The sequence below is a fragment of the Lepus europaeus genome, chromosome 5 (genome assembly GCF_033115175.1).
Source record: "Lepus europaeus isolate LE1 chromosome 5, mLepTim1.pri, whole genome shotgun sequence".
NCBI lineage: Eukaryota > Metazoa > Chordata > Mammalia > Lagomorpha > Leporidae > Lepus > Lepus europaeus.
The window spans coordinates 87,368,393-87,396,021 of record NC_084831.1 but is presented as its reverse complement, the minus strand read 5'-3'; the positions used below and the strand labels follow the sequence as shown (position 1 = coordinate 87,396,021).

The 27,629-nt window shown below is 49.3% G+C and overlaps 1 protein-coding gene across 1 annotated transcript in view; it reads left to right on the top strand.

Annotated features, from left to right (window-relative positions):
* BCAR3 (BCAR3 adaptor protein, NSP family member) overlaps positions 1 to 27,629 on the top strand; it is a 116,594-nt gene that overhangs the window by 8,602 nt on the left and 80,363 nt on the right. The window contains exon 3 of the mRNA XM_062191767.1: positions 26,790 to 26,829. Coding sequence (XP_062047751.1) covers positions 26,790 to 26,829 — 40 coding nt within the window. The remainder of the gene's footprint in view (positions 1 to 26,789; positions 26,830 to 27,629) is intronic.

Sequence of the window (27,629 nt, the reverse complement as noted above, 5' to 3'; positions counted from 1 at the left end):
CCCTTCCTAGCTTGAGAAGGTTCTTCCCAAGCACCCAAGGCCCAAGCTGGCAGCCTGCCAGGAGTTCAAAGCTTCCCTGTCTGGACGCTGACTTGGACAGAGGTCAGGTCTCTGTAAAAGATCGGAGATGGGCGGAAGTCCTGGGTTTGAAGTCCCGGCTGTGGAAGCCTAAACAGGCACTGCTAGTTTAGGGTTTGTTTATGATTCAGAGCTGTGCTAATCACAACTCACATCTTTTTTCCCTTAATTTGAACTATCTCATTTTTTAAAACATGAGTGCGGAAAGTAACAAATGTGTATCCTTTAGAAAGTAGGCCACGGCTGTATGTCAAAGGATCACAAAGTCCCATCCTCTCCCTTTCCTAATGCATTTTATTTTAAAATATTTATGTATTTACTTGAAAGGCAGAGTTACGGAGAGGCAGAGGTAAAGTAAGAAAGAGAGGTCTTCCATCCACTGGTTCACTCCCCAGATGCAGCAAAAGCTGCAGCTGCACCAATCAGAAGCCAGGAGCCAGGAGCTTCCTTCGGGTCTCCCATGTGGGTGTAGGGGCCCAAGGACCTGAGCCATCTTCTACTGCTTCCCCAGGCCATAGCAGAGAGCTCAATTGGAAATAAAGCAACTGTGGCTCGAACTGGCACCCATATGGGATACTGGCACTGCAGGCAACGGCTTTACCTGCTACACCACAGCGCCAGCCCCCCAATACATTTTAAAACAAATTCTCCCGAGAGGTCCTGATTTTAGTGGGTTTAGAGTACTTTGTATTGCTTTTTATTTCTTTTAAACATTCCTACTAAGATTATGAGACTGAATTCCTTCCTGGAACAAGGCGTGATAGAAGAAAGGTTGGGGCGTGTGGAAAGCCAGGGCAGGCAGCCTGGGAACGGGAGGATGACAATGAGATCAAGAACCTCGGGCTTTACGGAGGGTGCCTGCCGCAGGTGCTGCTGCAGAAATGCCTGAGAGAGAAACTGTACTTCCATTCCTGATTCAGCTCTTCCAGTTGAAAGGAGTGGTGAAAACACCTCCACCCCGCTCACCACTTTGTGCTCTTCATGGTAAAGTTGGGAGTGAATTTCTTTTTCTAGATATCCAGTTTGAAAACTTCTCATGTTTATCACATTTGGTGCTGGCCTGGCAGTGGTGGGGCCATTCTGGAGAACTCACACACTCTCCATGTATGTCTTAACCTCTGGCCCCATGAAGTACCTTAGTTCCCCCTCAACCACAGTTTGGCCCTCTGTAGTTTCATTTACCCATGGTCAACCACGTGATCCAAAAATAATACATAGAAAATTCCAGAAATACTTATTTTATTTATTTTTAAAGATTATTTATTTGAAAGGCAAAGTAATAGAGAGGCAGAGGCAGAGAGAGATACAGAGGTCTCCTATCCACTGGTTCACTCCCCAAATGGCCACAACAGCTGGAGCTGGGCTGATCAGAAGCCAGGAGCTTCTTCCGGGTCTCCCATGCAGGTGCAGGGGCCCCAGGACTTGGGCCATCCTCCGCTGCTTTCCCAGGCCATAGCAGAGAGCTGGATTGGAAGTGGAGCAGCTGGGACTCAGACAAGCACCCATATGGGATGCCTGCGCTGTAGAAGGTAGCTTTACCCATTAGACCACAGCCCCGGCCCCTTCTGTTATCTTAACTGCATAACCTTCTGAGTGGTGTGATGACATCTTTCTGGATCCCCTCTGTCACTTCTGAGACGTGAACCCCCCTTTGTACAGGGTATCCACTCTGTACACCCTACCTGCCCTTTGATCAGTCAGTTGCCTTTTGGTTTTCAGATCTACTGGTACAGTATTGCAGGGCGTGTGTTCAAAACTCACAATAGTGATGATGCTAGCAATTTAGATATATCAAAGAGAAACCATAAAATGCTTCCTTCAAAGGAAAATGTGAAAATTATCAATAAGGAAAGAAAAAAAAGTCTGCTGAGGTTGCAGAGATCTATGGTAATTGTTGCAACTAGTCTATTTCATTATTAAAATGATTAATCTCTCCTGCCCCTAACTTATAAATTCAACTTTGACAGGAGTATGTGTGCATGGGAAATAAACACACTATGCATAGGGTTTGTCCACAGTTCTAGGCATCCACTGGGAGTCTTGAAAAGTATCCCCTGCAGATAAGGAGGAGCTACTGTATTTCAGTAGTTGCAAGTTTGTTTTTTTCCTAACATATTTGTTTAGCTTATTTATTTATTTGAGAGGTAGAGTTCAGAGAGATGGAGAGATGGAAAGAAAGGTCTTCCATCCTGTGGTTCACTCCCTAAATGGCTGCAACAGCTGGAACTGAACCGATCTGAAACCAGGAGCCAGGAGCTTCTTCCAGGCATTCCATGCAGGTGCAGAGCCCCAAGCACTTAGGCCATCTTCCACTGCTTTCCCAGGCCATAGCAGAGAGCTGGATTGGAAGAGGAGCAGCCGGGACTCAAACTGGCACCCATATGGGATGTCAGCACTGCAGGTGGAGGCTTAGCCTACTGCACCACTGTGCCGGCCCTTGCTCAGCTTATTAATCATTTTTTAAAAAATCGTTATTGTAATTGAATACTAGCTGAATATCCAATCTGTGGAAAGCCCTAGGCCAAGGAGAAGAAATCTCCCCTTGACCTAAAAATTGGCGTCACGCTGTCCCATCCACACGTGTCCTTTCCTCCTGGATCAATAGTGTCTTGTACGTTTATAGTTTCAAAGTATCTGGAAGATGTCTTCCTGAATCATGGTGACCGTCAGAGCCATGGGCTCAGAGACAAGGCAGGTGTCATAACGAACAGCGTTGTCGTCATTCACAGCTGAGAAAATGTCTGGGCTGTTGAGGCACATGGGATCATGCCCTCGCGGGTGACAGAGCTCAGCCAGCCAGCGTTGAAAGCAGAAAGTACTACCAGGCCTCTCCCAGACCCTGGGCTCCATGGCCTCCCTGAAGGGCACCCTCTGAGCTGTCCTCTTGCCCCCTGTCTGAATCCAGCCCCTTGGACACCTGCTTTGGGGAGCCTGAAGCCATGGCCCCCAAAAGCAGGCAGAAGGCAGGCCTGGAAGAGGGGGGTTGGCCTTCTCCTTCTGAGATCTCTCAGCTTTGTTGTTTTCTTGGCTGCCCTTGGATGTACTTGTGGTTTTGAAAGGTGGCCAAAGCCAGAAGCCAGGGAGCTCTTAAACCTGCCGCTTGATGTCACAGAGGAGCCTTTGTTCCAGCAGCGGAGCCAGGCTTCTCCAAGAGGCCTGCAGACAGGATTTCCTCTTGACATTAGCGTTCGGCCGACGTCCCTTTGATTCATTTATCTTCAAGGATGAAATTTGTCCTGGGATACGGCACCTTCCTCGGGCCGAGGGGGCACCCGTTCCTGTCGCTGGGGTGTGTGTGTTGCCGGCAAAGCCCAGGGATCAGCGCCTGGAGACTGTTCGGGGCCGTTTGCAGCCTGTGGGTACGTGGAGGCACGCATTCCTGGGAACAGCTGCGGGCCTAATTCCTTCTGCCTCTTGTGCTGCTGCGCATGTGGCGGGACAATGCAGCATTTCATGAGTTTGCATGAGTGGAGCTGACGGGCTCCTCACAAGTGTTTCCACTGACAGTGGCCAGGAAGTCTGCAGGATTCCCCCCCAGCGAGAGGCCGGTGCCCTTTCCCAGGCAGTGAGTAACCTATTGTGTCCAGTGTCAGATTGTCAAGGTCGCAGCCACAGCATGAGGCACGGGACCCACGCAGGCTTCTGTCCAGAACACCGCCTTGCTGCGGGCAGTGTCGATGCTCTGGTGTGAAAACTTGTTTCAGCTGCTCCTCTTTGGAAGCACCAAGCGCCCAAACTTCTGCTTTCTCCTTGACACGGCAAGGGAAGTCAACCAGCCTTGGGCTCAGATTAATCAGAAAGCGCCACGCACAAATACACATGGGCGTGCCTGCTGTCTGCAAGGGGAAGCTTTTCACACACTCAGAAAAAAAATAACCAATAGGTGACTAGATCCTGTTCCATGGAATGTATACTTATTGGGTTAGTAGGGTGCCAATGCATTTTTAAGAGCCTGAGTTCAAGAAAATAACAGTCCATGGGTTGAATTTTGAGTTTTAAAATTTCATGGTGGGTTTCTGTAACATTTTGAAATGCCCCTGGTGTTTGAATGCAGGTGTTGTGAATGGGTTTGTGGGTTCTGAGCAGTGGTGCGGGTTCTGGGCCCTGGTGGTCCCTGGCTTGCTGAGGGCCCCCCAGGCAGCTAGGTCAGTGGTCTGGAGCCCCTCTGGGTTGGAGGAGCCCAGGGAGTGGGGAATACCTGCAGGTCTGCCAGCTGCCTGATGGTGGTCCTCAGTCTGACAAAGCCGATTTGAACCCCACCGCTGGGACCTGTGCATTCTCAGCTGTCCTTCTGGGGAAAATGAAAGGATTTTTTTAAAAACTGATTGCAAGCCACAACAAAAAACACGATCAGAGAATGACACAACACAGCCCCATGAGTGGAGCTGCTCCACATCCGCTCCCCTAGGACATTGTTTTTTTTTTTCAGGCCTCCCGCATACTGTTGGGGAAAGGGCAGGGTTTTTTTAGATTTTTGAGTTTTTCTCATACTTCAGGAGATGCCAGAGAACACTGTAAACCGAAAGTGCTGGGCAGCTACAAGTTATTGCTGTTGTCACCGCACGCTGCTTTGAGAGCCATCCCGGCCTGGCGGGACTACGCAGGCTGGAGAAGCCAGGCTGCGATTGTCGATGGCAAGGAGACTGTCCTCAGGGGGCCTGCACTGGGTGGTCAGACCAGCCTGAGTGACAAGGCTGCGGGGCCCTGAGATCGCAGCCACTGTGCTGCTTATAATGGTGTCACCACCTGGTCTGTCCCCCAGGGACTCACTGCAGGATTGGAAGCAGAATCCCAGGCTTCCTCTTCTTTGAAGGATTGTGCTGTTACCCACGAGTTGTGGAGGTCTTCCATGTGTGCCCCCAAACCTTACGCAGCCTCCTTGGACTGTAGTTCCAGATTTACTTTTAAACATGGCATCTCAAGGTAGAATTACTCCTGCTGTGGAGAGGAGAATGAAACCCGAGACAGGTAATCCAGAGATCTCAGCTCAGATCCCTGTTTTTGCCACTTTAAACCATACAATGGGGATGAAAATCACTCCCCTGTGGGCTGCTGTCGGGGTTAACTGGTCCCTGAATTTGAAGGCCTCCCGGAAATTCAGCACTCTGATTTCCACACTACAGCCTGGTATGCCCTCCTGGGAGTCCACATGGAACAGGTCCCATGTCTGCACACCATTCTTGCCTGGTCACCAGCAGTTTGTTCTGGTGCTACTCAATCCTGCTGGGATAGCTGGCACTGAAGGCTACTGAGGCCTTGGCTGGGACATTGATAAAGCCATGGCTATGGGGGGTGGGGGGTGGGGAGCTGCTGGTGACCTTGACTCTGATTCCAGCTTTGTGACCTTGGCTAAGTTGTTTTACCTTTCAATCTCCATGTCCTCAGGGTCAAGTGTAACCACAGGTGCACTTGCACAGAGCCTGGCATGGAGGAGGAGCCCAGGCAGATTGGTTTCCTCCTTTCCTTCCTTCCTCCTGGAAAGCAGAAATGGGAGGCTCCTAATCCTCCTGTGTAACCTGAGACCACGTTCAATGTCTGTAGCTTCTGCAGGAGAAAGTGCCCCATGTGTTGATGGCGTCTGGCTGGATTCCCTCTTTGGGTCTGCCCTACAGCAATGCCTCTTGGCCAGCACTCAGAGTTTACAGGTATAGCAGCTGCACAGGGCACTAAAGCATCAGCACGCCATTGTGCTAACACACAAAGCAGAGCCTGTCTCCCATGGGCTGGCCTCCAGCCTTTGCCCGATCGTGCTGGTCCTTAATGTCTGCACATTCGTGGTTCATTCTTGAGTGCGTATTTATTAAGCCAGTGTGCCGGGCATTGTACTAATCTAGGTCACCCAGTGTGGATTGAAATCGTTATGGCCCCTGTCCTGAAGGGGCTTCCAGTTAAAGGGACGCTCAGCCAAACATGTCACTAGCTGCATAACCACAAAATGAGGAGGCGTGAGGTAACATGGGAGGTTAGGTTGGCGGAAGGAGGAGGGAACAGGAAGACCGATTGTAAAAGGATATGAAATATTTCCTAACTTTTATGTTACTATGTATTCAAATGATGTCTTTGAAGTAGGTTAAATAAAACATATTGAAATTTACCTCACCTATTTTTCTTTGAATTTGCTATTAGAAAAATTAAATTGTTCTGGGTGGCTCACATTGCATTTCTGCTGGACAGCCGTGGCCTAGACCTTGGTGAGGAGTTTAGGTGTCCTCAAGTAGGGCAGAGGGAAGCCTTGATGGGATTTTAAGCAAGGGAATGGCCTGATCAGATTTTAGAAGGTTGCTGGGTCTCTCTGGAGAGGATGACTGACAGGAAGAGGGAGGGTAGGAGTGGGTGTAAAAGTGTAGGCAGCAGGTGGTGTCTATGCAAGGGTGCTGGCCCAGGATATAAAGTGGGTGGATTCAAGAGGTTGAATCTGCCAGACTGACCGAGGGCTGGATGGCTGGGCTGGGGGAGAGGTACTGTTGAGCAGGCAGCTGAGTGAAATGGTGTCAGAGCATTTCCCAAGATGGGGAAGTTGGGAGAGAAGCATTTTTACGTATTTTTGGTTGGTTGGTTGCTTTTTCAAGGGGGAGGGAGTGAGACCGAGAATCAAGACTCCCCTTTGGGTTTGCTGCGTTTGAGATGTGTGCCTGTCTTGGGGATTGTGGTGGTCGTGTCAGCCGGACGGGAGATGGTGGAGCCTGGGGCTCCAGAGAGAGGTGTAGGCTGACAAGGGTGAAGTCAGGAATGAAGGTTCAGCCGTGGGAGTAGGTGCTGCTGCCAGGGTGGGATGGAGAGTGGGCTCTGTCAAAGCATAAAGGGACAGGCCCATGAGATCCAGCCATGAGGAATCCCAGTCTGGCCCGTTTGGGAGTAGTCGAAGGAGGCTGAGAGTTTGGGAGCAGAGAAACGAGGCAGAACCTTGACATCAATGGTGTTCAAAGGAGGGTTTTTTTTTTTTTTTTAATGATACAATTTGATAGGAAAGTTATCTAGCCTTTGAAGCCTGTAAGAAGACAAAGCACATTCTTTTCCGTTACTTGATTTTTAACTAAACCTGTTGTAAGTGATTAAGCAGACACATCCCCAGGGCCCCTGTCCCTGTGGGCCTGTGTCAGCAGCATGGTGCGAGGACCTCACTGGCAGCTCTGTGGACAGAGGAAGTGCATGGCTAGCTGCAGCTGACGCTGTGACTACTTTCCCAAAGGTTCAGGTTGGCGACCCTGGGAGGCAGGTCAAGGGCATATGTTCCTGTATCTGCTTGGCTCAAGGTCTCGAGGATATGATCTCAAAATCCTAGTACTTGGTTTCTGCTTTTGAGTTAGTTGATAAAAAACAAAAAAACTTTGCAAACAGCCTCCTTTAGATGGGGGTAGGGAGTGGTCGGGGGAGGGGCCAGTGGCACTGGTGCAGCAGAAGAAAGGCGGAGACACCAGCCAAACAAAGGGTCTGCTTTTCTCAAATGTGCTGTGTTTGGGCTTAGAAGCCTGAAGCCTGATGATTCAGGATGCCAGACCCTCTGCGCCTGCCAAGAGACATACTGGCCTTGATATGGTTTTTCTTGTTCTTACCCTATTCAGTCTGGCTGCTGCCAGGATTTCAACAGTGGCCTTTAGCTCGATGCTGTCAATAGAATTGTGCTGAGCACAGGTTAACCCGTGACTCGGTCAAGTTTTTATCCACCAATATCCCTTTGTATTGGTCTAAGATTCCTATATGTGCTCCCCATAGTGTAGCATGCAGGACACTGGGATGGTGCTGTTTTAACGTGTTTAGGGTCGTGTCCGGTTTTTCAATGTAGTTCACGAACACACAGGTCAGGTGTGGCTGTATTTTCAGATGGGATGGAAACTGACTCTTAGAAGCAGGCACGGGCTCTGGAAGTGAAAGAAGCAGTTTTAGAGTAGCTGGGCCTTCAGCTCCCTGAAGCCAGGCAGAGAAGTGTGTCCTCTGCCACTGTCTACTTTGGGCGATGTGAAGAAAGGTTCTCGGAGGTCAAGGAAGTGGTAAACCTGGTCCTGTTGACCTCAGGCTCCAAAGGGGAAACACAGCTGCTGACAGCTGACACTCTGACCACGGCTGGGGAGGAGGTGGCTCTGCCGGTTAAGGATGTGTTAGAAACTCTGTCTGCAGCTTGAACCTGCGGTGGAAGCATCACCCCATGTGATGGGCCGCTTGGATGTGTTCATTCCCCAGTGTGTTGAGCATTGCTTTGGGGCAGGCTTTGTGCTGCAGCTTCAAAGACAGAGAGGCCAGGTCCTTGGCTATTTTAGGTGTTCATGGCCCTGGGAGAAAGGGATGCCCGTTTGGAACCAGAGCCCTTAGCAGCACCTGTTCTCTCAGTCTTTGCTACTGACCTACCTTCCCATCCACCATGTGGCCCTTTGTACACCCTATTGGTTCGGTAAGTGATTCTGTTTCTCTTGAGCACTGGCCTTAGCGTCTCTCCATCTTACTTCTCCTCGACTTGGTGATGGCAGGTGGCACCTTCTAGATAACCACTCCCCCGGGGCTTGCCTCCTCTGTGCCACCGCTTCCTCTGTGCTGTCCTGACCTTGGACCTGGACCCGGGAAAGGCCAGGCCCTGCAACCCAGGACCGAACCAGAGAGCAGAGCGGCTGGGGACTGTTGGAGGACCAGAGTGCCGAGTGAGCAGAGGATTGTGAAAAATGCGAAGGGTAACAAAAGGGCTTTCAGAAGTTATGTTTGGAACAATAAGACCAAAGAGAGGGGGATATGAGAGACCAAACTGCTGAGCTTCTGTTCAGCTCGAAGTATTTCTGTCAAGGAAGTGACGGCCCTGATGGGAAGGCGTAGGCCAAATGTGGAGGAAGAATTGCTGGCCGGGGAGGCTGAGGCCACGGCAGAGGCTCTCGTGCCACCAGATCAGGCAAAATCCCAAAGTCCAAGAAGGCTGGGAGCACCTGCGGCCGAGGCTGTGCCCTTGGAAGGATTCTGCGGTGACGAAGAACCTCCAGGAAGGTGGACGTGGATAAATGTTTTCATGTATTTAAAAAGCAGTCCAGAGATACAGTTAACCTGTAGTGAGAATCTTGACGTTGATTTCAGGAGCTATCCTAAGATGGATTATTAGGATAATGATTTGTGAACCTTTGGTAAGCGAAGCAACAAGCAACCGCCATTAGTAGCTAGCAGGGCTGGACAAGAAGTAAATCACGCCCGATTAACCCTCCTGCAAGGGGTTACTGGGTCGGAAGCTCAGAGCAATGTTGAGAAAGCATGTGTGCCACTGTCAATCACTGCGACACACTTGGATGGGAGACACTCGGGCTCCATGATAGTGCTCAGAGCTTGCCAGAGGCTCGGGCCTTAGCTCCGTCCTGGTCAGCTGTTACAAGTGATCTAGATGGGGCCGATGCTGTGGCATAGCAGGTAAAGCTGCCGCCTGCAGTACAGGCATCCCATATGGGCACTGGTTTGAGCCCCAGCTGCTCCACTTCCAATCTAGCTCTCTGAGAAGGCTCCTGGGAAAACAGCAGAGGATGGCTGATACTTGATACTTGGGCCCCTGCACCCATGTGGGAGACCCAGAAGAAGCTCCTAGTTTCAGATTAGCCCAGCTCCAGCCGTTGTAGCCATTTGATTAGTGAACCAATGGGTGGAAGACCCCCCTCTCTATGTCTCTCTCCCTGTAACTCTGGCTTTCAAATAAAATAAATAAATCTTCAAAAGAAAGAAAAGTGATTTAGACAATCATTTTGGCATAGCGACATGTGGATGGATTACCTGAATCTGAAAAGAATGACTGACATGTCAGAATGACAGAAATGAGATTGAAAAATGATCTTGGTGTTGTGGAAACTAGAGACCAAGCTCTAATTGGATAATACTTTGTAGAGAGGTACAAAGACTTGTTTGAGGGGTCTTCATGAAGTTCATGGGAGCCCATATCATGAAAAAAATATGCATAGATTTTAAGATCTTTTTTACCAGAATAAACTTACCTTTTAATTCAGTTTTCCATGAACTTTTTGAAGTATTCTTGCATTGAGAGTCCAGAGCATCTATTGTGAAGTGGAGTTATGGGGCTTGACTTAACAGCCACGCTTGAAAAATATTCTGGAATGTGGCTGACTGGAGCCTCAGAGTGAGCCAGTGGCTTGCTATGGTTGTCAAAGAAGCTAATGTGATTTTAGGAGCATTAATTGAAGTGTAATATTCAGACCAGGGGAGGTGGTCACACATGGCTGCCCACATCACATCTGGTGAATTGTTTTTAGCTCTCAGTGTCAGAACTGGAAGGCGGATTTCCCTAGTACACAGCGGCGAGCTTCTGTCCAGACCTCTCTGTTCTGAAGCAGATCTGCCGATTCAATCATCAAGGGCTATCCCTGGCATTCCTCTTACCTTGTCATGTGTTGTCCCCAGGAGAATATGAAGGTAGCACCAGCCTTAATCCTGCCCACTGCTGGCGAAGCGTGCTTTAACTAATAAGGTCGGGTCAGCAGAGACGTTGTGGCATGTGGGAGATTGGATCTCTTATTTATTTTGCAAGGTGGTGAAATGAAAATACTTAACACTTAGAAGTGTTGTAGGCTCATTGTTTTATGCTACATCGCTTTTTAAATTGGCAAAGGCTGTGCAGAAGGTATTCCCCAGCCTGCAGGGAGAAGGTAACTCTTTACTGTGACTCCAGGTGTCAGCAAACAGCAGTCAGTCCAAGCACACACACGCTGATTTTTCCCTCGGGTGTCGCTTCTCTGCTCACCAGACCAGCCGAGTTTTAAATGCCGGTCCCTTCTCATTTCTCCAGTAGGCAGGCGGACACACGGTCCCGTGGTGAACGCTGTGTGCTCTCGTTCTCTCCCTGGTTGACTTCCTCCCTGGCATTTCAGCGGTGTCCAGAGACGTTCGTTTCCAGCGCCTTCTCAGCGTCACTTTAAACACATCTGGTCCCAGTGGGGCCGGGGCGCCAGGCCCTGTGCTGTGGGTTGTGCCATCCCGTTGCTGGGGGAGTTCTGTTGGAGGCCAGCCCAGTTCAGGCCAGGCCTACGCTAAGTTATCTCCTCAGTGAGCAGGTCCAACATTCCAAGAACAGCATCTATCTGTCTCTTTTAAAAAATATTTTATTTATTTATTTGAGAGGTAGAGTTACAGTGAGAGGTCTTCCATCTGTTGGTTCACTCCAAATGGCTTAGACAGCTGGAGCTGGGAGCTTCTTTTGGGTCTCCCACGTGGGTGCAGGGACTCTGAATGCCTGAGCCAGGAATGCCATCCAGCTCTCTCACATCAGTGGCAGGAACCTAATTACTAGAACCATCACCTCTGAATCCCAGGATCTGGGAGGAAGCAGGAGGCTGGAGTCAGGAGATAGCGTGAGGAATCAAACCCAGGTCCCCCTATGTGGGATGTAGGCCCCTTAACCCCTCGGCGCCATAATTTTACAAGTGTTTATAGAAATTTTAGTAAGTTCTTTTTATATCTGCTTATTTATTCTCAAATGACTTTTGGCTTCATGGTTTTTAACAAATGTGTTTACCACACATCGTCGTTTTGTAGCCTATGTCAAAAATTCCAAAATCTGAAGTCTTTGGGAATCTTGGTCTTACTTTCACTGATTTATACTCACTGGGCTTGTTTCCCAAGGCGTGTGTTTGTTTCTGAAAGGGAATTAATATTCAGCCAAATTTGTGACTACTTGGAGAGGCAGTCTGTGGAGAAAGTTTCCCTCTAGAGGAATGAACATCGTGCCGTTCCTCGTGGGCACCAGCCCAGACGCCTGAATGTCTCACTCTGCTGTGTGTCTGTCAGAGCAGGTAGTGTACAGTTTTTCTCCCCAGCCAATGGGAAGACTGATCTGTGGCTCAGCTTCTTAGGGGAGGTTCTTATTACTGTCGCCATCTGTTCCCCATCAGAGTTCGAGGCAGAGACCATAGATTTCTTGCTTGATTGCCTCTGATAGAGTGAATGTGTGTGGGGTAGGGCACATGTAGCACATCCTTTTTGGCAGGGGCCCCATCTGGACGGTTCAGGGGCTGTGCAGGGCCTCACGATGAACCCATGGCTCCCCTTATCCTTCCTGCTTCCCCCTTTCTTTTGTTGTTGATTTTTTAAATTTATTTATTTGAAAGGCAGAGTTAGAGAAAGAGATCTTTCATCTGCTGGTTCACTCCCCACATGACTGCAATGGCTAGGGCAGGACCAAGCTGAAGCCAGGAGCCAGGAGCTTCTTCTGGGTCTCCCACGTGGGTGCAGGAGCCCAAAGACTTGGCCTGTCTTCCGCTGCTTTCCCAGGAGCATTAGTAGGGAGCTGGGTCAGAAGTGGAGCAGCCAGGACACAACATGGTGCCCATATAGGATGCCAGCATGACAGACAGCAACTGCCCCTTTTGTTGTTGATTCTATTTTATATCCTTGGTTTGTTCTCTGTTTCTGTATTTCTTTTATATGCATATGTGTTTCTTGAGAATTTCCCTTTCTTATGACTCCCATAATGTATTGAAAATACACTTGCAATTTAATACTTAATATTCAAAATATCTGACCAACTATTTTGAGCAAATGAAAGTCCCATAGGAGAAATTTCTACTTGAGGTTTTAATTAGATTATATAGATATAATACAGGATTGTCTATTCATGGTTTATATCTTCATTTCTGTGGTCTCACCCTTGTTTGTGTGTTAATAGGCTGCCATGTAATAAGCAGTCTTCTAAGGGATTAATATACAATGCTGAGCAAGACAGAGCCCCTCATGGAGTGTCCAGTGCAGTGGGGAAGACAAACGGTGGCAGCTGTTGAGCGAGGAGGGGATGGAGAACCAAGGGTTGTAGAAAGCTGTGTGCTGGGCCAGTGTGGTGCAGCTCTTGCACAGCTCCGTGTTTTGTTTTTCTGTGTGCTGTTGTTCTTTGCTTTCACTTCGAGAATTAACTATTTGTGTTGGGGCGAAGGGCTCCCTAAATGTTTGTTACATTTCATTGTACTCCTTGGGAAAGACTTGAGGGGCATGAAAGACCCTCTTGAGAGTAACTTGTTTGCGCGTTGAGAGGGAAGGAGAATTGACTCAAGACACCAGCTGAGCCGCGGCAGTGGTAGGTACACTGGTGTTGTGGAATAGCAGAGTTCAGGTCCTTGTCTCCTGTACAGGAGACGATTCGGGGACACAGCACAGGTACCGAGCAGCAGAGAAACAAGCTTTATTTGCATGCAAAGCAGAAGTACATGCTCAGGGGAGTGCAGGCATTCTGAAAAGTGAGCTGCGCTCCTCCAGGCGGGGGTCACCACTTTATATAATCTGGAGGCACAGGAGGTGGTTTTGGGCACGGGACTTAATTGAATATTCATAAGAGGTGGAGTTTGGAGCAGGGCCTGAGTATTACCCATTTCCTTGCATTCTTTTGGAAATCTTAGATGTGTCATGGGGTCAGGTGCATCATGGGAGTAGGAGTGTCAGCCATGGTAATTATATTATAAATATACTACAGTTAGCTACAGGTCATTGCAGGCACACAGTTAGCAGCCATGTTGGTTATTTCAGGCTGGTGCTAGTTCTGACCAGAGGTTCTGCAGAGGCTGTGGTTTTCTGCTCCACGGGAGGTGGGCGTGAAAGGGTTGTATCTGCACCGTGCAGGTGAGGCAGGGCTGCAGGCGGCAGGTGTTGACCTCAAGCCCTTCCCTGCTGGCCACCTCCATGCCTGCATCGCTGCCAGCTGTGGCAGATGTGTGGCCGTGAGATGGAGTGTTATGCATTCAGATCCCAGGAGTCTCACAGGTCAGTACAGAGTAGTGCTGGGTCGTTGTTAACAACGTGCCAGGGCTAGAACCAACTCTCTGTCCCTGTCGCTCTCCTCCCTTCCCCCGACGGCCAGCCGTTTTCTAAAGCCTATCTCTTCTCACCTGTGAAAGCTTCTACCCTCCACCTCCACCACACTGGTCCATGTCCCATCTTCTCACATCCAGACGACACCAGCATCCCCTCCTGTGGTCCTTCTGGCTCCGTCTTCCTGCCTAACCTGTTTTCCACCTTGCTGCAAGGAACTTTTATTTAACAACAATAACAAAGTTCAGGGCCAACATTATGGCATATTGGGTTAAGCCATGCCTGCAGCGTGGGACTAGTTCGAGTCCCAGCTGCTCCACTTCCAATCCAGCTCCCTGCTAAAGGCCTGGGACAGCAACGGAAGACGACCCAAGTGCCTGGGCTCCTGCACCCACATGAAGACCCAGAAAAAGCTTCTGGCTCCAGGCTCCTGGCTTCAGCCTGGTCTAGCTCTAGGTGTTGCAGCCATCTGGGTAGTGAAGCAGTGAGTGGAAGATATTCCTCTCTCTCTCTCTGTAACTTTGCCTTTCAAATAAATAAATCTTTTTAAAAAATAAAATAGAAAACCTGTAGTTATTTTCCAGTTTAACAAATCCCACTGCTTTCCTGAAGTCTAAACATGTTTACAGGCAGCCAGCCCTGTGCAACCTGGCCCCACCTCCTCTTCAGCCTCGGCTCCCAGCCCCCCTGCCCCCACCCTGTGCTCCTGTGAGAAGTTCTTCTGGTCATTAGTTCAGCCAGTGATTTCTGGGCCACTGCTCTGTGCAGAACACAGGGGATACCAGGGGAATGAAGCAGGCAAAGCCCCACCCCTCGAGGATCGTATTCCAGGGTAAGACAGACCATGAGCAAACAGGCATTTAATGCAGAGCCAGGTGACGAGAGGGCGTGAAGGCGATGGATGGGGCTGCGGGTGCTCATTTGGACAGCGTCGTTAAGCAAGGCCTTTCTGAGGAGGTGGTGCGTGAGCAGAGACCGGAACCGTGTGAGCGCGAGAGCCTGTGAGGTGCCGGGACGGAATGTTCAGGGTGAAAAACAAAAATAAAACCAGTCAGTGCCAAGGCCCTGAGGCAGGGGCAGGCTTGGCAAGTTTAAGTAACAGGAAGAAAGGGCCGTGTGGCTGGGATGGAATCGTGGATTGGACGGCAGGTGTATTCGTTTTCTTCTGTCATGTAACAGGACTTGGGGACCTCACTCCGTTTGTAACTGCTCAGCTTCTGGCGGTCAGAAGGCTGGGGTGACTCAGCTGGGGTCTCGGTTCAGCAGGTGCCACTCAAGATGTCAGACAGGGACAGCTGTGCTGCCGTCCGAGGCTGTGGGAGGAAGCTGCAGCCATGCGTGCAGCCTGCGGCTGAGCTCGGCCCTTGTGCTTGTAGAACCCGGGTCTCTGCTGGCGGCCGCCGGCCCCGGGGAGGCTCCCCTCCCCTGGAGATGGTTTGAAGTTCTGTGCTGTGGGCCCTCTCATAACATGGCAAGGGCAGCAGGCTCTCCCCGCCACCCGCCGTGTCGGGCCCAACAGGTAATTGCCGTATCTTAATGTCAACTGCCTGGCGCCCTAATTCTCCCTGCGCCGTCTCTTCGCTCTTCACTAGAAGCGTGGTTGGAGGAAGAGTTGGGGGTGTGAATGTTGGGGGCCGACTGGGGAAGTCCGCTGACCCCTGTGAGACTGGAAGGCTGGCTGGGGTCATGCCAGCCAGGCTCAGAGACCCCAGTAGGGACTCAAGGGCTTGTTCTGATGAGGTGGGAGCAGCCGGACAGTGAGGTAGCCTGAGCAAGGACCGCTCATGCCACTGTGTGAAGAGCAGGTTGTGGCAGGAGGAGGGTGGCCTGACCCGAGGAGCGGCAACTCCTGAACAGCCTGGGGTTCCCCAGACATCCGTGGCCGCACACTCCCGGGAGGCTGCAAGTGTTTCCCTTCACTGCCCACCCCCTTGGCTTCCTCACTGGAACAAGGCTTCGCTCTGCCCTCAAAAGGTACTCATGTGCTGCCTCCAGGGCCCCTGCCAGTGTTTCCCTCCCCCGGATGGCCTCTCCCCAAGCGGAGCTGGGTCTGTCTGCCCCTCTCACCTGCCACCTCTCTGGAAGCTGAGACCGTCTCGTGGGTCCCTGTGTTTCCATTGTAAGGCCAGTGTATGGCGTGCTGTAGGTGCCCGATGGCACGGGTGGGCTGTAAGTCTTCTGTGAGATGCTGGGTGGGAAGTAGACACAGCACTGCTCTCGGAGTGCCCCTTGCTGAGGGAGAGAACACGGGTAAACAAATGCACCATAGAACAAACCAGAACCCGGGTCCCACGCCACACACACGGAGGAGGTGTCCCGCTCTGCCAGCGTCTGGTGTGCCTGGAGGTGAGGGAGGCCTTGATCTGACTCAGTCTGGAGCGACTGGGTCTCGTGTCTTAATCGTTTCTCTTGCATGAATGACAATCTCATCACAAACAATTCCTTTCTATATCACATCCAAAGGACATTTGTTTGGCAACGCTGTCAGCCATTAGTTCATCCTATAATATTTGAAAAAATAAGCAAGCATTCATTAAAACATTGTGTAATCTCAGACAGACAATAGGGGACTTCCTTCCCCGTGCGTGTTCCAGCCACTTAGAGAAGAAGGTCCGTCTGTGGTGGTGCAGTGTTGCTTGAGTGGAAAACCTCTTAACTCAAAATAGCAAGCATTTGCAGATTAAGTGTCCTTTTAAGAGGAAGGAAATTATCAACCTGATTTCTGGTTCAGATCTGAAACAAACTAAAACAGCAAATATCATTTCCATGGCTCTCAACTTGATGTTCCTGAAGTGGGAACTTTCCGAGGTGGGACACTGAAAAGAATGACTTCACTGGAGTAGACTCACTGATGTTATTTAAAACTTAAGAAACTTGAAAAAAAAAAAAAAACTTGAAAACAAAATTACCAGAGAGTCCAATTTCCCCCTGGTGCCTTCCTGTTGACCCTTCCTAGGGAGCAGCCTGCCAGCCCCTCCAGGCGCTCACAAGGGTGGGGACTCATTGGCATGAGCCAAAAAAAGGTAGAAAAAACCCCAACATCTTTTTAGTTATATTGCCAGATTCCTCTGTTTGTTTTCTAGTGATCTTTCTCTTGGAGAAATAACCCAGGATCTCAAGGACTGTTTACCGCATGGTGTGGTATGAATAATTGGATATTTTGTTTCAAATTAGAGGTCGGGCTATCAGGCCGGCTGCTTTGTTTTCCAGTGCCCAGGATGGGAGCTCCCAAGGGCAGAATATCTTCTCTGGTTAGCTGGGGTCCGACGGCTGGCCAAGAACGGAGACAGCACTTCTGCTTTTGAATCTAATTTTAAATTGGTTCAGGGCATTGGCTTTTAAAGCTTTTGGGGCTGTCAGACCCCAGCTTGGTTTTCTGATCCTCTCCTTGTCTTTCCTCCCTCACTTCTGTAAGAGAAGTGAGACCGCGAGGCTGCACTGGGCCCCCTTGGAGCTCTGCATTTCCCTTGGTGTGGGAGCAGAATGGGCGTGGCTTCCTTGCAGGGTTCAGGTGGGGGCAGGGCTGAGCGAGGGCCTCAGCTTTGTGCTTTGCTCTGCTCTCAAGGCCTTTCTGACCAGGAAGGGCAGGACAGTCCTGCAGGAAGTACCAGCCACCTGCTCTGTCTCCGGGTGCTTTGCCTGCCTGTGTGTCTTGTTTAGTCTTATTTGCACAGAGTACTTGCTGGTTGGTTTATCCATGCATGGAACCATAGGACGCTAAACCGGGACCCATTGCAGAATCCTTTCTCGTTAAAAAAAAAAAAATCACTTTTCATTTACTTGAAGGGCAGGAAGAGACAGAGATCCTGCATCTGGCAGCAGTCAGGGCTGGGTCAGGCTGAAGCCAGGAGCCTGGAACTCCATCCTGGTCTCCCACACGGGTGGCAGGGACCCAAGTACTTGAGCCATCACCTGTTTCCTTTCAGGGTGCACGTGTGCAGGAAGCTGGAATCTGAAGTAGAGCCAGGGCTCAACCCGACACTCCACTGGTGTCCCCAGTCGCATCTTAACCACTACAGATGCCAGCCCCAGAAGTCCTCAGTTAAGACATCAGAAGGGTATGACTAGCATGGGGCCGGGTACAGCACTTCTGTCTACTGATGAGAGCCTTTCCAGTAATCCGTGGTGGGTCTGGGTTTTTTGTTTTTTGTTTTGTGAGAGCTGGGAAGGGATGCCGGTTGGAAAACTAATCTGCCTTACTGAAGGCTGAAGAACTTGACCTCTCCACTTCCTTGCCGAAACCCAGATATAACTGAAATATGGCCTTCCTCCACAGACCTGCTAGCAGGCTGTCCATCGTATCACAAAGGGCAGCACAGTGGGGCAGCACGGTAACTGCTTTGGTTAGGCACCCAGCCGCCCTCCGGTGAACGTCTCACCCATGAACCGTTGCTCTCTCCCTTCCTCTGGAGATGCACACTAGGGCTCTCACTCCTGAGCTGTTCTCTCAGGCACAACCCCAGACTCTCCTGGGACGGGGCTGGCGTGCCCAAGGCTGGCTGGGCCAGGCGCCGTGCGTGTGTTGTCCCCAAGGCAGCACCAGCTGCAGTTAGCAGGGTCCTACTCTGATAGGATCGCCTCAAGGAAGAGTGGTCTGTGGTCTCTCCACAGCCCATCTGTCAGAACACCTCTTTATTGTATTTTTCTTGTTTGGTGCCTGGGGCCAGGGTTGATGTTTAAGAATAGTTCCCTGCCTTCCCATAGTGAGTAGTTTCACTGGGCAAGTTAGGTGCAAGCAGGGAGAGGGCAGGTAACCACACAGGGCATCCAGGTATGGTGCGGACCAGGGCAGCCTGCAGCCAGGGCCAGTTTAGGGAAGGCTTCCTGGAGGAGGTGGGCCCAGAGTTCCAATGCTTGAATGAGCAGTCTTGGCTGGAGTAATGGCGAATCTTCCCAGGGAGGAGAGGGGAAAGAGGGTCCTAAAGCAGGGGTTTCCAAGTAGCTGGTCCTCAGCTCTGCTGCCAGGACCCAGGAAGTGCTGCTGTGAATTTGGAAGGTTTCGTAGGCAGTGGCACACAGATCCAAGGACGCACTCACTGATGGTTGTAGGAGATTCCAGGACAGGGAGCTGGGAAGAGAAACCCCAACCTCTCTACCCAAATATCAGGAAATTGTTCATTTTATTCTTCTTATTGTCTTTGTCTCCTGTTTCTCTTTTTACTTTAATCTTTATCTCCTCCACTTAAGACCTTAATTTTTAAGGTACCCCCTTTTGGTCACTGTACTTCAGTCCAGCCTTGTTAAAGATCATCCATTTTCATTCTGTAACATGCACCCTTCACTTGCCAAAGGTAGCTTTTGGAGAGAGAGCGAGCAAGTTCAAACCATTTAATTCTACACACGGCACCTCCTTCCATCATCCCACAAGGCCTGTCACTAAAATGCAGTAGAAACCCAGCCTCAAAAGATCTGGCTGTGTTGCAGACATTTCCAGAGATTGGGTTTGGTTGGCTTTTGAATGATTTTACCTGATTTGAATCATTCTTCTGACGCTGCATGTTTAAATGGACCAATGTTAGTTTTCACATAGAGAAATAGTCCGCCAGCACCTGAGTGTTTCAGAGTCTCACGTAAAAAAGGAACGATGAATTTTAAGAAAACAGTGCATGGGCAGTTTATCATGCTGCTGACCTCGCATGTCATCACTTGGGACTGCTTTATATGAGGATGATTCAAAAAGTTCATGGAAGATGAAATGAAAAGTTTATTTTGATGTAATTTTTTAAAAATTTATTTTTAAATTTAAAATTTTTTTAAAAAATCTACACATAGGGATGGGCACTGTGGCACAGTAGGTTAAGCTGCCATGTAGGGTGCCAACGTCCCATATTAGAGTATGAGGTTTGAGATGAGACCACTCCAGCTTCCTATCCAGCTTCCTGCTACTGCACCTGGCTGCTTATGCACCTGGTGGCATCGCTGCTACCCACACAGGAGATCCGGATGGAGTACCTGGCTCTTGGCTTTGGCTTGGCACAGCCCTGGCTAGTGCAGGCATTTAGAGAATGAACCAGAGGATGGAAGCGCTCTCTCTGTCTCATACCTCTGTATATGACTGTGTCTCTTTCTGTTGCTCTGCTTTTCAATAAATAAAAATAAACTAAAAAAGATGTTTGTTTTGGTGCAAAAAATTTGAGTTCCATGCATAGTTTTTTCATAATACACATTTTCAAGAGCTTTTGAAGACCCCGTATTGTATTAAATAACTGAAATCTTGGCCTTGGGAGAAGAAACGTTGTTCTGCTATATATTAATTAAGTGCAGATTATACTTTGAAGGCTTTTGTTTGAGATCCTTTTCATGCTTAATTAAAATGTCAGTTTATTCACTCAGAATGAGAAATAGCAAAACCATTTAACTTAAGAGCTTCTCACTTCAGAATGTTGTAAGTCAGCAGAACAAAGCTGTCCCTGGCTCCATCAGACGACACGGCGATTGTTCTGGTCTAGGCGTTGGCCGAGTTTGTGCTTGATTTTAACAGACCCCATTGGGTGCAGAAGGTGCTGTGTGATGTGGGTCACAGGTGTTGAAAGAATGATTAAGAGAAATGAGAGTAGAGAATAAGTTCCAGGTGGGGAGGAAATGATAAATGCTGCACATGTGTTAGCTCGTTCAACACAGGACAGATTCTGAGGCACAAAGAGCAAGCGTATGTGTATCATCCACGGTACCCTTGCTGTGTAGACTAGAAATCAGTGAGGAACAAAGGAAAATGACTGACACCACGGGAAAGGGGATCTTCAGAGCAGTCTCTTAATCATGCTACTGCTTCCTTTCTACATGCATTTTGCTGTGTATGTCTAAGGTATACAGTATGATGTTATAGGGTACAGATGGGGGTTCTTCAGAAAGTTCATGGGAGGAGCTGATGTTAGGGCACAGCAGGTTGAGCTGCCTCCTGTGACACTGACATCCTATATCAGAATGTAGTTCAAGTCCCCACTGCTCTGATTCTGATCCAGCACTGCGGCTCAATGGGTTAGAGCCATGGCCTGCAGCACCAGCATCCCATATATGTGCCAGTTCCAGTCCCGGCTGTTCCACTTCCCATCCAGCTCCCTGCTAATGTGCCTGGGAAAGCAGCAGAGGATGGCTCAAGTCCTCATGTCCTCGTACCCACGTGGGAGACCGGAAAAAGTTCCTGGTTTTGGCCTGGCCCAGCTCTGGCTGATGTAGCCATCTGGGGAATGAACCAGCTGTGGATGGAAGATCTTTCTCTCTCCTTCTTTCTCCCTATAACTCTGACTCTCAAATAAATAAATCTTAAGAAATAAAGCTTGTGGGAAATGTGTGTTATTAAAAAACTATGCATGGGTTTCAAAAATTTTTGTACCAAAATAAACTTACCTTTTAACTCCATTTTCCACAAAGTTTTGGAAGTCTCCTTGTAAAATCGTAGTTACTAAGGTAAGTAAATTGACATCTCTATTAATATCACTGTTATTCTTTTTTGGTTTTTTTATAGAATAAATATTGAAAATCTATTATTTAGTATGAATTCCAAATACAAGGAGTCTTCAAAAAGTCATGGAAAATGCATATTACAGAAAATCTGTACATGGATTTCAAAAATCTTTGCATCAAAACAGACTTATCTTATAAAGACATTTATTATCTACTTGAAAGAGCAACAGAGAATGAGAGAGATCTTCCATTCGCTGGTTCACCTCCTAAATGTCCACAACAACCAGGGCTGGGCCAGGTTGAAGCCAGGAGCCAGGAACTCCACCTTGGTTCTCCCAAGCACTCTGCTGCCTGCCAGGATGTCAGCAGGAAGCTGGCTTGGAAGCGGAGTAGCAAGGACTCACACCGGCATTCCTCGTCTCAAACTCGGGTTGCCCCCCTGTTGCCCCCCAAGTCCATTTCTCATGAACTTTTGAGCTACCCTCGTGCAATACAATTTTATTTCCCATATCCTCCTGTTGTGCGTTAGGTCTCTAGACTGGTTCACCCTACATATCTGCCTTGTTTCCTGTGACTCCGCCTCTGCCTCTCCCCCCAGCCCCGATCCTGGAGGGGTTCCGAGGCTGCTTTTTCACTGTGTTGTGCGGAAGCTCTTTAATCTGAGGTCGTCCTATGTACCTATTTTTGCTTTTGTGGCTTGATTTTTTTGGTGTGATGTCCATTGATTACACATCTATTGGTAAAAATATTTGGGCCTTTTTATTTAGAGTGTGTAGTTCTCCAGGTGTGATCCCTGGACCCCTGGGAGTCTCTCTGAGCCTGTCAGGGGATGAGATCTAACCTGTTCTTACAGCACACTAAGATGTTATTTGCTGTTTCCCCTGTATTGATGTTTGCCCTGATGGTGCAAAAACCGTGGTGGGTAAAGCAGCTCGCGCCTCAGCGCGAAGCAAGGCGGCACCACAGTCACTGAATTCCTTCAGCTGTGCTCTCACAGCTTCTAAAAAATTAGTTTTACTTAAAAACATCTGATGAAAAGGTTAAAAAAATTCTAATTTTTTAATTTAAAAAATTTGATTGTAGTACATTTTAACTTTTGAATATGCATCTTTTCATATTTATTGTAACAAAGCAGGAAATAGTTATCACCTCAAAGCAATCCCATCTCTGAGTGGGGACGTGGCTAAGTGCCCCCAGTGCTGCCTTGGGGACCACCCAGGCACAGCTCCCTGGTTTGCCTGCCTTGGTCATCTCAGCCCCGCCTTAGTGAGTCTAAGGTTGAGAATGAGCTCCGGGAATGCAGAGAGATTTCCTGTGCCTCTCTGGAGAAAAGGAAAGAGGAGCTGTTCAGCTTGCTTGCTTTCTTCTTTCTTTCTTTCTTTCTTTCTTTCTTTCCTTCTTTCTTTCTTTCTTTCTTTCTTTCTTTCTTTCTTTCTTTCTTATAGAAAGCTTTTATTTAATATAAATTTCGTAAGTACAACTTTTGGATTATAGCGGTTCTTCCCCCCCCCCATAACCACCCTCCCACTCCCACTCCTGTCCTACCTCCCACCCCCTCTCCCATCCCATTCTTCATTAAGATTCATTTTTAATTATCTTTATATACAGAAGATCAACTCTATACTAAGTAAAGATTTCAGTAGTTTGCACCCACACAGATACACAAAGTATAGAGTACTGTTTGAGTAGTAGTTTTACCGTTAATTCACATAGTACAGCACATTAAGGACAGAGATCCTACATGGGGAGCAGGTGCACAGTGACTCCTGTTGATTTAACAATTGACACTCTTATTTATGACGTCAGTAATCACCTGAGGCTCTTGTCATGAGTTGCCAAAGCTATGGAGGCCTTTTGAGTTCACCGACTCTGATCATATTTAGACAAGGTCATAGTCAAAGTGGAAGTTCTCTCCTCCCTTCAGAGAAAGGTACCGCCTCCTTTGATGGCCCCTTCTTTCCCCAGGATCTCACTCACAGAAATCTTTCATTTAGGTCTTTTTTTGTCACAGTGAAAGGAAAAGGATTTTACTGTGAAATCTAGTGGGAAGGGCAAAGATCCCAGACACAGTTCTAAACCGAATTGCTGAAATACAACGTAGAACAGCTCAGGAGGTACAATCACAAATCTGACTTTGTGTTGTTGGTATTCAATGGATACTTTCCCAAAAATGAACGAAAGGAAGCTCGGGGCAAATACTTGACGGTGTTGGCTGCCTGTAGGGGAAAAATTCAAGCTTTCAAGTGAAAGTTGGGATTTAGGAGAATCGTGATGAGATCAGTGTTGATGTTAAGGAATGTGATTTCTTCATGTTATATTGAGAGGGGATGGAATGTGGAAGGTGTGTGTGACTCAGCAAGGAGCTATTTCCCAGAGTACCGGTTACAGAGTCATGCAAGGTCCGAGGTCACTCAGAGTGTAAGATGCACAGGAGAGAAGACATGGCTCCAGATTCTACATTACTGCTAATCCCAAGAAGCTACCAGGGCTGACTTTCGGTGTGGTATCAAAGGAGAGGGCTCCTGATTATCTGAAAGTCTGCTTAAAACCCCTCGCTTTTCCAATTACATATCTACGTGAGGATGAATTGTCTTCATTTATTTCAACCAAGACATAGAGCACAGTGGATTGAATGCAGAAGTAGATAGGAGAAAACAGCTGGTCTTGTACTAAGCCAGACATTTAAAATATTTGCAGAATATAAAATGTCACTCTGCTCACTAAATTTTTGTTATGAAAAACATCTTTTTCTAACTTAAAATGTTACGTAAACCTGATGGGTTTATTTTTAACTTGAGTAAATACTTTTTCAATTTTAATTCTAATATCAGTAGTCATAGATATAAGGGTCTTTTTAAAAAAAAATTATTTATTTATTTATTTATTTGAAAGGCAGAGTTACAGAGAGCTGCAGAGACAGAGGTCTTCTGTCTGCTGGTTTACTCCCCAAATGGCAACAACAGCCAGAGCTGGGCCTGTCTGAAGCCAGGAGCCAGGAGTTTCTTCCAAGTCTTCCATGCGGGTGAGGGGCCTAAGGGCTTGGGCATCCTCTACTGCTTTCCCAGACTATAGTACAGAGCTGGGTCAGAAGTGGAGCAGCCAGGACTCGAACCGGCATCCATATGTGATGCCGGCACTGCAGGGGTGGCTTTAGCCTCTACGCCACCAGAGTGCTGGCCCCGAAATAATACACTTTTAAAAACCTTTGGGAGGCAACATTGTGATGGGTAAAGCCACCCCCCGTGATGCCAGCATCCCATATGGGCACTGGGTCAAGTCCTGGCTTCTCCGCTTCTAGTCCAGCTTCCTGCTAATGGCCTAGGAAAAGCAACAGAAAATGGTCCAAATACATGGGCCCCTGAAAACCATCTATGAGACCTGAATGAAGCTCCGGGCTCTTGGCCCCCTGGCCCAGTGCTGGCTGTTGCAGCCATCTTGGGGGCGAACCAGAGGATGGAAGATCTGCCTCTCCCTCTTTCTCTCTCGCTAATAAATCTGCCTTATAAATAAATAAGTAAATAAATCTCAAGAAAAGAAAAGCTTTTGGGGTCCTGAATAATTCAGGTTTAAAGGGACCCTGAGATGAAAAAGTTGGACAGGACAAGAACATATGGTGCTATGTACCTTTGCATTTCGGACATGTATGTGTGTGTATAAAGCACATTTCTAAAAGGACCTAAACACAGGAATATGAAGAAGATGGAAAGCAGCACTTTGGTGGTTCTGACATCTTTCTGTACCGGACCCATCATCCTAAAATGTTAATTCAGTAGAAAACTGTCGTAGTGAGAACGTACAGGGGCGGCACTAGCAGGTGGCTGCTCAGACCTGAAGCCTGGCAGCATGGGCACAGTGTCCCGAGCATGCAGCTCCCCGGGAGGCAGGCGTGGCCCTGACCCTGCAGGGACCCTAGAAGGCAGACGACTTGGATGGCAGGGACACTGGATGCCTGCTGAGGCCCACACCAGCAGCAAGGCAGAAAGTGCTTGAGGTTAAGATTTTCAGACTGACTTATAGCCCCCTTTGCAGGGGGCTGTGCCCAGGGACTGCGAGCCTACACTTCCCTCCCTATGAGCTCCGGGGCCACTCATTTCGGAAAATCTTCTGCACGCACAGGAGGTGCCTCTGTGCACATGTGCTGTGCAGCCCCAAAGAACTTCAGACCAGCCTGGCCAGGGCTCTGGGGTCTCCTCCTGGGCCTGTGGAGTCAGGACAGTCATGCCCCAGAAAATGGCCCTCCTGCGGTTTGTTGTTCATGGGAAGTAGCCAGAGAAGCCGGTTGTCCGTGCCCTGTGGATTCAGGGTGGGGATCACTCTCCTAAGAGAGCTGCTTGCAGTGGAGACCCTGCCTTGTGATGGGCGTGGTCCTTCTGCCACCTTGCCAAGAGCCCCCCTGCCCCGTGACCAGCCCTGCAGGCTTCGGCCTCTCTGGGGAGGAGCTGATTCTGTGGAGAGGCAGTCTCAGAGAACAGCTGGCTTCTCATTCTGTAGGAGGGGGCACCTGGCCCTAACCCTGCGGGCACTGAAAACCTGAGCTCCCAGGTCTGCCCCGCCCTCTCCTTTTGCCTCCATCAGACCTCTTTCTGCTTTCTCTACTATGTCACCCTCCCCGATGCTGCCCACTGCTGTTTACTCATCTGGCGAATCCTAATGTTTTGTGTTATGATAGACACAATACGAGCAGACATTAGGTAGGGAAGAGAGAAAATTAGAATGGATAGCTCAGATGTCTACAAGGAATGGGGGGAGCATCCAGTGATAAGACGACAAAGATGTGGTTGAGTAGGAGGAGCAGGACCGGGTCTCAGGCTCTGTCCCCACCCTCACCCAGGTGCTGGATGACCTTGGACAGCTGTTCTGTCCACCTGAGCACCCCCCCCCCCCTTGCATACCTTCAAGGTGGACATGACACAGCTGCCTGCTGGGGCCCATGTGGGAAGGAATCTAGATTAGTGCTCATGGAACCAGCACTGTAGCACAGTAGGTTAATCCTCCGCCTACAGGGCTGACATCCCATATGGGTGCCGGTTTGTGTCCCGGCTGCTCCTCTTCTGATTCAGCTCTCTGCTGTGGCCTGGGAAAGCAGTAGAAGATGGCCCAAGTGCTTGGGCCCCTTCACCTGCATGGGAGACCTAGAGGAGGCTTCTGACTGCTGGTTCTTGGCTTCTGATCAGCCCAGTTCTGGTCATGTGGCCATTTGGGGAGTGAACCGGTAGATGGAAGACCTTTCTGTCTCCCTCTCACTGTCTGTAACTCTACCTGTCAAATAGATAAGATCTTAAAAAAGAGATTAGTGCTCACAAGATTGAGCATCCAGTCCTGCCCATCTTCCCCACCTCTGCCCACCTGGAAGTATTGCTTATAACATAGTGGAACACTCTGGGGCCCGCAGTTGACTCGCCCTTGCGGGCTGAGGTCCCGGTACTGTGCACGCCGTGCGAGGGATTCGCTGGAGGGCAGCTCAGAAGACTGGGCGCAGCCGTCCTGGGCAGCGCGAGAAGGCGATGTGCCCGATGATCCTCATTACTTCTGTTTTCTCTTTCCAGGGATCTACATCTTCTGGACTCGACTCTGGACTATGTGAAGGTAGGAAACCAGGTGACCCCGTGTCGTGGAGTTCCCGTTTGGAACACACTGTTGCCCGGTACCGTTCAGCCTGGCTTATGTAGAAGGCTGGTTAGCGTGTCTGAAACGTCCTGGAGGGAGCTGGACTCCCTCAGACCTCTGGCACACTTCGTGGGGTCTCCAGTCATCCTCCGACAGATCCGCAACCCCCCCCCCCCCGAGCTTCCTTTTTCTTCTCAGCTGGCCCAGATGTGTTTTAAAATTCCAAATCTAACAAGAATGACAATGTGGTGCATACCTGCAATGCCCTAAAGAGGCTTGGGGGTCAGCACCCCCAACCAGACTCACGGTCGCAGCAGTAACGTGCAGGAATAGTCATCCCACAGGGGACAAGGACGCGGACAGCAGGTGGTCTCTTAAGGCTCACAATTTGAAGGTCACATATTGCCACCAAATGAGGCTGGGTTGGTTTTGCTGCCAGCTGAATTATGTTTTAAACTTGGGTTTGTCAGAGGGTTTTGGATTTCGGGGTGATGGGTGAGGAGTGGCGGACCTGCGCTTACCGTCGGCAGAGGACCGCGGGCTCCCGAGGTTCTGTGGCCCGTCCTCTCCATCGCAGCTGCTAGCCTCTCGCTCGGCTGCTAACCCTGGTCCACGTGGGGGAAATGTGGTTACCTGTGGGGCTGCCGGCCGCTGCTGTTCAACCCTGCACCCTTCTCACCGGGTCTTCCTGCCCCTCCCCTGCTCCCCAACGTGCATCCTACGTGGTTTTGTGTCGGTTGTGCGCTGCAGAGCGTTAGGGGATGCTGTTCGCACAGGCT